General features: G+C 29.5%; 2 protein-coding genes across 2 annotated transcripts; both read right to left on the bottom strand.

Annotated features, from left to right (window-relative positions):
• Positions 1-505: 505 nt before the first annotated feature.
• Positions 506-4,048, bottom strand: LOC108765368 (THAP domain-containing protein 2-like). The gene is made up of 3 exons (XM_018514047.1): positions 3,974-4,048; positions 3,677-3,877; positions 506-3,447 (listed from the first exon to the last, which is right to left on the bottom strand). The coding sequence occupies exons 1-3, from the start codon at positions 4,025-4,027 to the stop codon at positions 3,070-3,072; spliced, it is 633 nt and encodes a 210-aa protein (XP_018369549.1). The 5' UTR covers positions 4,028-4,048; the 3' UTR covers positions 506-3,069.
• A 3,904-nt stretch (positions 4,049-7,952) lies between these two features.
• Positions 7,953-10,895, bottom strand: LOC108765369 (uncharacterized). Its single transcript, XM_018514048.1, has 3 exons — positions 10,694-10,895; positions 8,166-8,525; positions 7,953-8,082 (listed from the first exon to the last, which is right to left on the bottom strand). Exons 2-3 carry the CDS (start codon positions 8,459-8,461, stop codon positions 8,076-8,078), a joined length of 303 nt encoding a protein of 100 aa, XP_018369550.1. The 5' UTR covers positions 8,462-8,525; positions 10,694-10,895; the 3' UTR covers positions 7,953-8,075.
• Positions 10,896-11,554: the final 659 nt, after the last annotated feature.

The following is an 11,554-nucleotide window of genomic DNA, read 5'->3' as shown; positions in this document are numbered from 1 at the left end:
TAAACAGCGTATCAATTAATGAAGTCTAAAATTATTTTATTGTAAGTTTTTTGTCCACTGAGGATGGTTCTGTGAGAACCAAAACGTTTGGAGTATTTTATATATTGTAAAATTAAAAATTTAGTTGCACTGTCATCATGTTAAGCTCATTGCCCTTTCATAGACTATTATTTAAAATAAAACATTAATTATAAACGTCATGAAAAATATAAATATAAGTCATTAATCAAGAAAAGTATAAGATATTTATTCAATGTAAATTTTGAAAATATATATATTAGATACATTTATCATACATTGTCATATCTATAATAAGAAAAGAAAAATACTGATAATTCAATCACATAAAATGACCGTCAATAACATAGAATAACTTTAAACGAATAAAAAAAAGATACTACAAACAATCAAGAATATCATTGAGATCATTAGTCATTTTAAATTTAACATATAAATGAAAATGATATTATAAAATAACTATAATACCCACACAAAATATGTTTTGCTTTAATCTAAAAAATAACTTTATCTTCAACTCAATATTTTCGTGCATAATTTTTCTGTTTGAATCTATCAGCTAATATTCCTGTTCCCATCGTCTTACTTCCAAAAGCTGATGATATATTCTTGTTCATATTTTTGTAGCACTCAGAGTTACCAATAATTGTTTTACACGCATTGACACAAATCGAGATATTAATTTGTCCCTAATATAATGACAAATGCTTAAAGGGAGATATTTCAAAGCAGTATGAAGATAAGATATTAAACTGTCATTCAAAGTCTTGTCTAAGAGAAATAATTTGGACTTGATTTTCCATATAATTCTTTCTGCCTCTTCAAGAATATCAAACACTTCTTTACTAATTCCTATTTGAGCTCCAGGAGTATAATCTAAAATAGCTATAAAGGCAGATAAAAAGGATGGTGTAAACGTCAAATCAGAATTATCTTGCAATTTCAAGTAATAATCTTCACATTTGATGAAATTCCTCAATTTGAAAACAACATATCCACACATTCTATAAAATATTTGTTGTATAGTGCTTTGACATAGGCTCGCAACTATTTAATTTAGGGAAATCGTAATGTGCTTGTTCTTTTTCATTTAATTTAGTTAGAAATGCATTCAAAAGGGAAGATATGCTTTATTGTATGTATAACTAGAGGTAGGTATTGCGTGATTTCCTGCTATATACATATGTTAGTCTGTATTTAAACTGAAGAGCTGTTGGCATCCTTTACGTACGTTTCCAAAACCACTTTCCAAACTATCTTGACTTGCTCGTCTTGGAAAAAAGAAAAGAAACTTTCTCGTTTAAAAGACGATCTTGTAGCTGAATCATTGATTTCGTGGTAAATATTACTAGAGAGAAAGATATTACATGGGTCTGAGATGGTTTCTATAAACTTTCCAGCTTTCGTATTTTTGAAAATATGACATACTAGTTTTAGAAGTTCTATTATATCATATTTTTGAAGGTTGTGAAAATTTAAAGCATGGCGTAGGTTTCTTTCGGTTATTACGTCAAATCATTTCCTAATCAATCTGATAAACTAGATTGTTGTTTTCATTTGCGGAAGTCCATCACTTTTTTGGATTAAAAATGTTAATGCAGATGCAGTGGAATAATTTATAACTCTAGTTGAATTTGTGACTTTTATTTTACCGAAAATTTGATCGGTAAAATTTAGTCTTAACCCTTCCGTCCACTACGTTTTTTCGGCACCTTTCAGTCCACTACGGGGGTCGTTATCGTCTTGGCGTTTTTTGGACCAGTAAAAGTGCTTTAAAAAATCTGAAAAAATTCATGGAACTTCTTTCAACCTTCAACTTGAAGTCCCAATCATAATATCATAATTAGCGAGTAACAATCAGGGAGGGGATATGGCGCCTTCAGTGCCCGTTTTCAAAAGTTACAGCACTTTGAAATTTCGCTTGGGTCGAAAAAGACCCCCATAGTGGACGGAAGGGTTAATACTGTTTTGTTTAATTTAGGCACAAGTTTGATCTCCATGCAATTTTGAGACTGATATGAATTTAACCTATGGGTCACATTCAATGACCCATATTAACAACATTACTAGGTAAATTGTAGAGTTCTATAACATCTTAGTAAGTAAATAAATTGATTTTTCATAGCCATTTCTTTCAAATTTTTAAAAACATGAACACGATCTGGAATCAACTGCGGCATGACCTCTAGATCGCAAGGACGTGTTATAATGTTATATCTGCCTTGATAGTTTTAAATCCTAATTTTGTGAGCAATCCTCTATTTCCCATATCACAAACCAATACAATTACTTCCAAATCTACACGATAGCATTTTTGGAGTATTTCTAAAATAACCTTTTTAAAAAAAATTACATCATTTACTGAATAAGATGATGTAAAGTGATAAGCTACATACTGCTTCCAATGAAAACCAAGTCCAAACATTTGAAAAAGTAAAGCTTTACATGCTAATTTATTTGTATTGCCAGGCAATGTCACATTTTCAATATATGCTCCTGTACTTGTATCAAAATCAATTTGCTCTTTAATCACCATTTCATTAAATACTAGTTCCAAATAATTTTCCATGTAGGTGGAATATGAGGAACGATTAACTCCGGATATTTAAAAACATTTTTTAATATTTCAGGTTCAAATTTAATATGCTGTATCTTATTTCTTAGAGTTCTCAATGAAGGAAATGGAGCAACAAGTGCAATTATCTGATTATAACCATGTGATTCACATGCAAGTTTAATCCTTTTTTGATTGTTTCATCTGACCACTTGGAACTTCTTGTGGTATCATTTACAGTTGCTCTTTGTTGATCTCTTTATTAAAAACTATATTGATTATTTCTATATATATTTCTCGATTTTTTTTCTAAGTCATTAACTCTACTTTTTAGGCTCGCTTTCTTTTTCAGCTATTTTTAATTTTTCTTTTAGAAAATAATATTTCATATTCTTCTCGACTAGATAAACTCTCCATCAATATTTGGCTTGCAGTACATTCTGATGATATATTTATGTCTAGATTAGAATTTGATCTGTAAAATTTTCCTCTTTAGGTTATTGATATGTCTCCAATGTATTTATATCAATGGGTTTTTTCATTGTAACACAATGTGTAGTATGGACATACTTCTTACGTGACTCAAAAAGTTTTCTTTTTTTTGAAAGAGAAAAATAATTATGTTCTTGCAATTCATTAATTACATACTGTTTTCTATATCTCTTTTTTTCTGTAGCAACATATGAGTGATCACTCCTTAATTCTGTTTTTTTGTGAGGAAGAAATGATTCATTACATTGCTGTTCTGGTTGAATTTCTATAAGAGATTTCCTTTTCATAGGTTGTTGACATTTACAAAACAAAATTGGTATAGCACCTTTCCTTATAAGTTTTTTCCTACCAATGCGGAATACTTCTGATGAATGAAAATGAACCTAAGAAATAAGAGATATACATTAGAGAAAAATATATGTCCCACCAACTATCATTAACGTAACATTAATATATTATAATTTTTCACGCAATTATGTAACCGTTACATGGACTCGTATTATATTGAATTTAATGTATTGATATTGAGTGAGAAATTATAACATTGATATTTTTGTTGGTGTTTATGGGAGTTATAGTGTAAAACATTTGTATGCACGCTTCGGTATCAACCTCACACAGTACAGCTGATTTTGATGGTTTCCAATCAGGAATTCCAGCAGCATCAATCCATTTTTGTTTCAATTTAGGATCTTGGGCAAACATTGTGCAACAATATCCGTTTTTATTAGAGTTCGTGCATCTTGGAGCACTGCATGTGGTAGGCATTTTATAACTAACATGCACAAAATGTGAGTAATCCTGTTCAGATATCTGAAATTAAAATTCGTAGTTTTATTTCATGTATATATGTACAATAGAGAAAGATATATATATTTCCAAGATTAATAATATATATGTATCTCTTACAAAGACTTTATCAGTCAGTTGTAAAATTGCGGAGGAAATTGCAGTCACAAGCATGGTGTAAAAAGCAAGGCTATGTTCAGATTCCCGAGTGCCACCCAGGTATCACTCTACCTTTGTTATTTACCGAACGTTAAACAAGGATGGCATGATACTCGGAGAACCCGGGTGGGAATCTGAACATGAGCTAAGATGTAGCATTTCCAATGCTGCGCACTCGTTCAATTTCTGAGCGCCAATCAGAGCGCGACCCATTTTGCAAGCAATATGGCATCCGTCGCGTACGTCTGCTTTAAACGAGGTATCAGATTAATTAAACATAATTAAACGTTTAAACATAATTAAACATTTTAGTCGATTGTTATTTAAAAAATATGTACAAAAGAAGAAAACATTAAAAAACAGAATTTTTAATTGATAAGATAGAAAAATTGACGAATAATTCTTTTTAGATATCATATATTTATTATATATACTTACATTTCTTTTTATTAAAAAATTTCCTTTAAAAGATTTCTTTTTTTATTCAAAAGAACACGAAGAATACAAAAAATAACATACTATTACTTTAACTTTATTTATATTGATAAATAAAGATTAATAAATAATAGATATAAATAAAAATTAGAAAACAATCTGTAAACTCTCCACTTGATTCTTTTTACTTAAAAATTAATTAACAAAAATTTTTCATTTGTTAAAAAATTATTTTCTTCGCAACCTTTACAGAAATTTAATACTGACAGTTTTTAATACTGTAATAATAAATTATTTATTTCAAGTATTGAAAACAATATACTGTTCAGTGCCTTTAGTATTCTAAATAAGAAATTAATTACTATCTTTCAATAATAAGTTGGCTAATATTAGATTTCTGTAAAAAAATTTAACTATAAATTGATCAAAAATATACATAGAAGTACAAAACAGAAAAGTATTTTAAATGTTTCAAATGGCTTAGTTGAAAAATGAGAAAAATTATTAATCTTTAAAATGCATGATCATCGGGAAATAGTTCGTCAACTATATTGACGAATTGTTCGCAAACACTGTTCGATCTATTTGTAAACGGTGCGTGTAAGAAGTTCGCGATCCGTTCTCGAATATTTACGAAAATTAAACATGCTGTGGTTCACTTTAAATTTTGTCGTTTTCTTCGTGGGATGATCATAATTGATTATTTAAAAACCTATTACATTAAATAGACGCGATTATAAATCAATTGCATTCTTTTACTATAGTACAATCAAGATACAGATCTTATTTGTCACTCCTGTCGATTCTTAAGACTAAAAAATAATTGATTAATTATTTGAGAGAGAGAGAGAGAGAGAGAGAGAATAATCGATTATTAATCTATCATATCCATTTCTCTTTCTTTTCGTGATCTTACCGTTCTTAGAACAAAAAAAAAACTTGTAAAGATCGAACTACTTACAAACAACAACCGATCAAAAAATTATAACCAATCACGAATTACTTATTAACCGTTTGCAAACTGCTCAGGAATAAATGTTCGATCAGAAATAAAACAATTCGCGATCTATTCACAGACTGTTCGCCAATTCCACTGAAAACGCATCTTCTATATGTCTGATACCTCATCAACACTTGACATGTCAGTCGCACATATGGCACTAGATTACAAGTTACACATAACGCTGTGTTGTTTTAATTTGGAGGCAATCTTATCTTATCTTTTTTTATATAAACGACCACTTGATTTTTTTACACCACATTTAAAATTATTATAACATTTTGGCAGGTTGAACTTGATATTTTATATTTGATATTTTTTTTAGTACGTAAGTAGTAAAAGATCAATCAGTGGTTAACAAATACTGTAAAAAATATCGTTCAAGACTCGTGTATTTCGCGGAAGTGTCTCATTTGACCACGTTGCGATTGATCATTCACAACGATCGATGCCTAGAGTTTTCCATGATTTGTACGGAGTTTCATCCGTAATTCACAAGCATTAATGTGTATTTGATAAAATTTTTCGTGATACGATATCTATTACCTGGTAACACCGACATCGATCATATAACATGATATTTATTTGCATATATCTTCGACATCGAGTGATGGCATCTTGACGATCACGATACCTTTGAAGACATATCAAAAGGTGATCCAGATCGAGCAGAGCAGACAATCGGCCGTTTCTTCTAATAATACGAGACAGATTCGTCCGGAACAGATTGGCACGGAACAGATTGATAATAGACAAGCTGATGCAGGATTTGTTGGTGCAGGACAAGCTGAAGTGCAACAGGTTGACGCGAGTTCTGCTAACATGGGACAGGCTGATCATGTGGGACAGGTTGGCATGGGACAGGCTGACGTTGGGAAAGCTGACGGAAAAAAGCTTGGTGAAAAATGAAATTATTCAGGAATAAATCATAACGACTTAGGCACACGAGGCAAGATTAAAATCTAAGAAACGATAGATTAAGTTATGGATTCTTTTTCTTTTTTTATCTGATACGTAATTTTATATTTTGCATTATCTTTTATAAAATTATGTTCCTCACTGCTTACACTTGCACTTACTTTTACAAGATTACATTCTTTGGTGCTGGCTACAATATATTTTTATATTATAGTTACATATATATATAAATTTTTTTTCCTTATTCAATGTGTTATTGAGATGTTTTGTGCCATAATAATCTATCCTTGAAAGAAATATTTTTGTGATCTTACATTGATAATAAAATAAAAAGATTTTTACATTACAAAACACTGGTTCAATATTATATTATTTCCTTCATTTCAGTTATGTTCGTTATAATGTTTATGTTATATTTGAATTGAACATAATTGTGTTTGAATATAATAGAAATTGTATTTTTTTATTTAAGTATGAAAAATATATACGTATGTTCGTAATGGAGACAATTAACATAAATATAATTTTTTGTCAAAATTAAAGTTTTACGCATATATTATTATCATTTTGTAATATCTCATAATTAATTTATTTTAAAAGATAAAAAATCTGTAGAATAAAGCGTTTTGAGGAAAACTAGATTAGAACATAATAAATTTTTAGAATTCTAGGAATTATGGCGAAACATAATGCGCTTGAAATTTTCGTGTTTCTTTTTTAATGACACATACCCCAAAAAATTTCTATAATTTTAATAAATTTTATATTACAAATTAATTTTCTGCATTTTTAATATAGTAGGTAAATAATATCTAAACAAAGAACTGTCCATTTATTCCTTTCTCTAAAATAATTCGCAAATTTTGCTTTTAACTTGACCATTTGATTACAAATAGTATCTTATCCTTTCTTTAACTTTGGCAATTAATGTATCAATATTACTGAAAATAATATTCATTATCAATATTCTTATCTGCAGAATGTATTGCCAAGGAACATAAATATGTTTGAATGTACGTTATATAATTATTTCTGCTGATACACATTTCGAAAAATCCTTGATTATTCTTCAACACATATGTTCATGATACATAAGCAACAGTAAACATATAGAAAAAAAATTAATATATTTTAGAATTCATTTTAGCATGAATAATTTTATCTACGGTTTTTTTCATTCAAAGAAAATTATTCCAAGAAAACGAGTATTGCATATATTTGAAAACAAAAAATTATTCGGATATTAAAGTTTATTAAATTTGTTTAATTTACGGTGTTGAAATAGAATAACGCGTTTTTTTTCAAATGATGTATTGGAACTACTAAAATAAATGTACATATAATGATATAAGTGACTTTATTAACATGTAAAAAAATGAGGAAATTAGTAAATTGTAAATTTAGTGGAATGATAAAATAGCAATATGTAATAAAAAGAAATAAGTTTATATTTAGTAAATAATCAGTCTTAGAGTACATATCAACTTTACAATAATTTTCAGTATCTCAGATAAAATAGAACTTTGTAATTCTTTGACATCTCTAAAAAATTTCGTAAGTTTTTATCTAACTAGTAAATAGTTTTTAAGTAAAACGAAAAGATAGCCCTTCCTATTATGAACAGTCCATAAACGAAAAGGACAGAGATTTAGACAGAGACACTGTCCAACTGCACACACCATGTCATCTCTTCCATCATGCTACTGGGTCTTAACAACTAATTAAGAAAAGAATAACTTTAGTGTTCACCGTATCTGGATTCACATTATTGCAAAAATTCCCTATTTATATCATACTTACTTATCTTCATGCTTATCCTCATGCTTATTCGTAACGACATGGTCTATACATTTCGTCGATGCGGAGGCAGCGGAGGTACGTGTGGACTCTCTCTGTTGTTCCGTCAGTATGGTGAACAAGTCCTTGAGTATGACCATGTTGCGCTCCTGCTGCAACTTCAGGCAATTGGTGATAACTGAAAACAACTGATGTTTCGGTCGCCGAAGTTCCACTTCCGGGGAGAGGCCTTCGTTCTGAAGAATGCGGCGTATCATCTGATTGTCTTCTTCAAATAATGGCTTGGACGGCTGAGACATTTCACAGGATTTCTCTCGCTGACAATAATTTGCGACACGCTTCAAGTAGATTACGATTTGATTCCTAAAATTGCGAATATTTTGCGAATTAAGTCGCTTGTTAAAGCTATTACGGCTTACGGCTCTATATTAATATACTTATATGCAGGATTGGGTAGTAACTAGTTAAAACGTTAACAAAAAGTTAAAAGAAACAGTTAAAAAGTTAATAGCTTTTAACTTAACTTAATTAATTTTAAATGCATTAATTTTTAATTTAATTTAGTTATTTTTAAACTTTAATTTACTAACTTTTCTTAAATTAAAAAATTTTTCTACCTTTCTTAATGCTAATATTTTTTTTTATAAAGTCTTAATTATTAGAGAATTAATTTAGAAAAAGTTCAATGATTTTATGATGAGAAACTATAATAAGAGTCACACCATACGGTAGCCAGTTTTTATTGGCTGGCTAGGTTTTGTCACTTCCCGTTTATATTTGAATCACACTTATTTTAGGTATCATAAATGTTATATTTCAGTAACATAAATATGAAATGAGCCTTAGATGAAGAATTGTTGTAGACAGTACTGCATATCCACCCATTTTCTAAATTTTTACATTTGTCTTTATAACAAATATATCTAATCGATGTAGTCGTAAACATGCATAAGTCGTTTTGAGAAGTTAAAGAAAGTTAAATAAAGGTTAAAGAAAGAGAAATAATACAAACATGTACCCTTCTCTCTTGCAAGATTTTATGAAAACGCCTTATAGTGTGACTTTTATTATATATAAGTAACTTTCGTGTAAATATAAAATTAAATTTACCTAATAATCTATATATATTTGTAAGTGTTATTTGAAGTAATCTCATTATAAGAAAAATTAGGACATTCTGATCTCAAAAATAATTTTTTTTAAATTAACTTTTTTTTGAACTTAAGTTAATTCAATCTTAACTTAATTTTTACTAACAAGGAAAACAGGATCAGGGATTTCGATGCGCTTTATACAGGCTGTTCTTGAGTGAAAAAAAAACGATACGTGTCCGGCCGTTTCAGCCATTGGCCTATAGTTTCGAAGAAATCGATTTTTTAAATAATTATTGTAATAATTTGAAAAACGTACTGTGTATAAATAAAAATATCAGTATCTTTATAAATTTCATTTAATGCTATTAGTTTTAATTATTTTTTGATTGTAATGAAATTTCATGAAATTACATATTAGTATTATAAATAATTAAATACATATTTATGGAATATTTATTATTATCGTATTCGTTATCTTCGTCGTTGTTATTCACATAAACGCATAAATAAAATTGTAATAAAAATTGTTACGATTTCTGATGAAATTAGAAATTGGAAATTATTACCACCGACGAAATATTATTAAAGACCGTCAACCCTGGGCAAATTTTCGGCGGTATAAAAAGGGCCCCAAGGGCCCGGAGGTAATTCAAGAACGCTGACATTACCGACAATTGATAAATTTGCTATTATTAACATAAATATTTGGCTCATGCATTATTAAATTCATGATTTTTTATTACATAAATATCCCATAAATAAATATACATACTTGTAAAGCTCTAATATCCTATATATTGCAAAAAAATCACAATTTTTTCTCTACAATTATCATCTTTATTGATAATCAAACTTGATGATAACACTGAAATCTCAATTTTAAAGAAAAATCGAGTATTATTGAGTTATAAATGCATAAATACATCTATATATTAAACTAATAAATCATAAAATTAGTACAATATTATCAGTTTTTAACTCTTAATCACTTCAATATTCACAAGGACGCAAACTCCCGTAAGGATTTCGGTCTTTAATAGTATCTCGTCGGCGATAATACCAATGTGTAATTTCATGAAATTTCATTACAATCAAAAAAAGTAATTAAAATAACATTAAATTAAAATTAAATTTATAAAGATACTGATATTTTCTTTTATACAGTACGATTTTCAAATTACTACAATAATTATTTTAAAAATCGATTTCTTCGAAACTATATGGACCAAACTATGGCTGAAACGGCCGGACACGTGTCGATTTTTTTTTTTCGCTCAAGAACAGCCTGTAAAAAGCGCATAAAAATCACCGACCCCGTCACCTGGTGTTTCCCTTGTAAGTTAATTCTTTATTTCTTCAACTTTTAACTTAATTTTATTAATTTGATAAACCATTAACTTTAACTTAATTTAGTTTAAAAAGAAAACATTAACTTACCCAACCCTGCTGATATGTGATATTAACTATTTACTTTACTGATATTTACTGTGATAATGTACATGCACTGATCTCATGTGTTGCGTAGCCGGTGTAATGTATACACGTGTATACAGCATGAATCGAGTGTCGAGAACTTTTGATCTTTCAAACTTTCAAGATGAGCACGAGCGAAATGTTTCGTATATCGTGTTCTAACATGTTCTAATGCAGGCCTGGAGTCGAATTTTATGTTTCGACCAATTTTGCCTATCATCATCCCTACTTCTTTTTGTTTCATAGCATTTAGAGCCTGCGCACAATGAAAAGAATAGCCCAGTGAGAAATGACGATAAAATCGATATGGAATCGATTCGATGTCGATTCCATTATCATTTCTCACTGGGAAGGAACAGGGAACAGAGAACAAGAATTTCAAGGATTTCAAGCTATCAGAAACTGTATATTCCACAATACATGATTTTTGAAGATTGAAATTCTTAGGGGCTCCGCACAATAAAAGGAACAGGGAACAGAGAACAGAGAATAAGAATTTCAATCTATCAGAAATCATGTATTGTGGAATACGCAGTGTGTATTTCCACAATACATGATTTCTGATAGGTTGAAATTCTTATTCTCTGTTCCTGTTCTCTGTTCCCTGTTCCTTTTATTGTACGGAGCCCCTTATTCTCTCTGTTCCTTATTCCTTTCATTGTGCACAGCCCCGTAGGCGTCGTCTACAATACACGGAGTAAAAAGTAAAAGTAAGAAATTGACCAATCACAGTCGAGTATTCTTCTCACATTTGACTGTGACTGGTCAATTTCTTAAGGCCCGTCTACAATACATGGAGTAAGAAGTAAGAGTAAGAAATTGACC

Source organism: Trachymyrmex cornetzi, unplaced genomic scaffold (assembly GCF_001594075.2).
Source record: "Trachymyrmex cornetzi isolate Tcor2-1 unplaced genomic scaffold, Tcor1.1 scaffold487, whole genome shotgun sequence".
NCBI lineage: Eukaryota > Metazoa > Arthropoda > Insecta > Hymenoptera > Formicidae > Trachymyrmex > Trachymyrmex cornetzi.
This window is presented reverse-complemented; position numbering and strand designations above follow the sequence as displayed.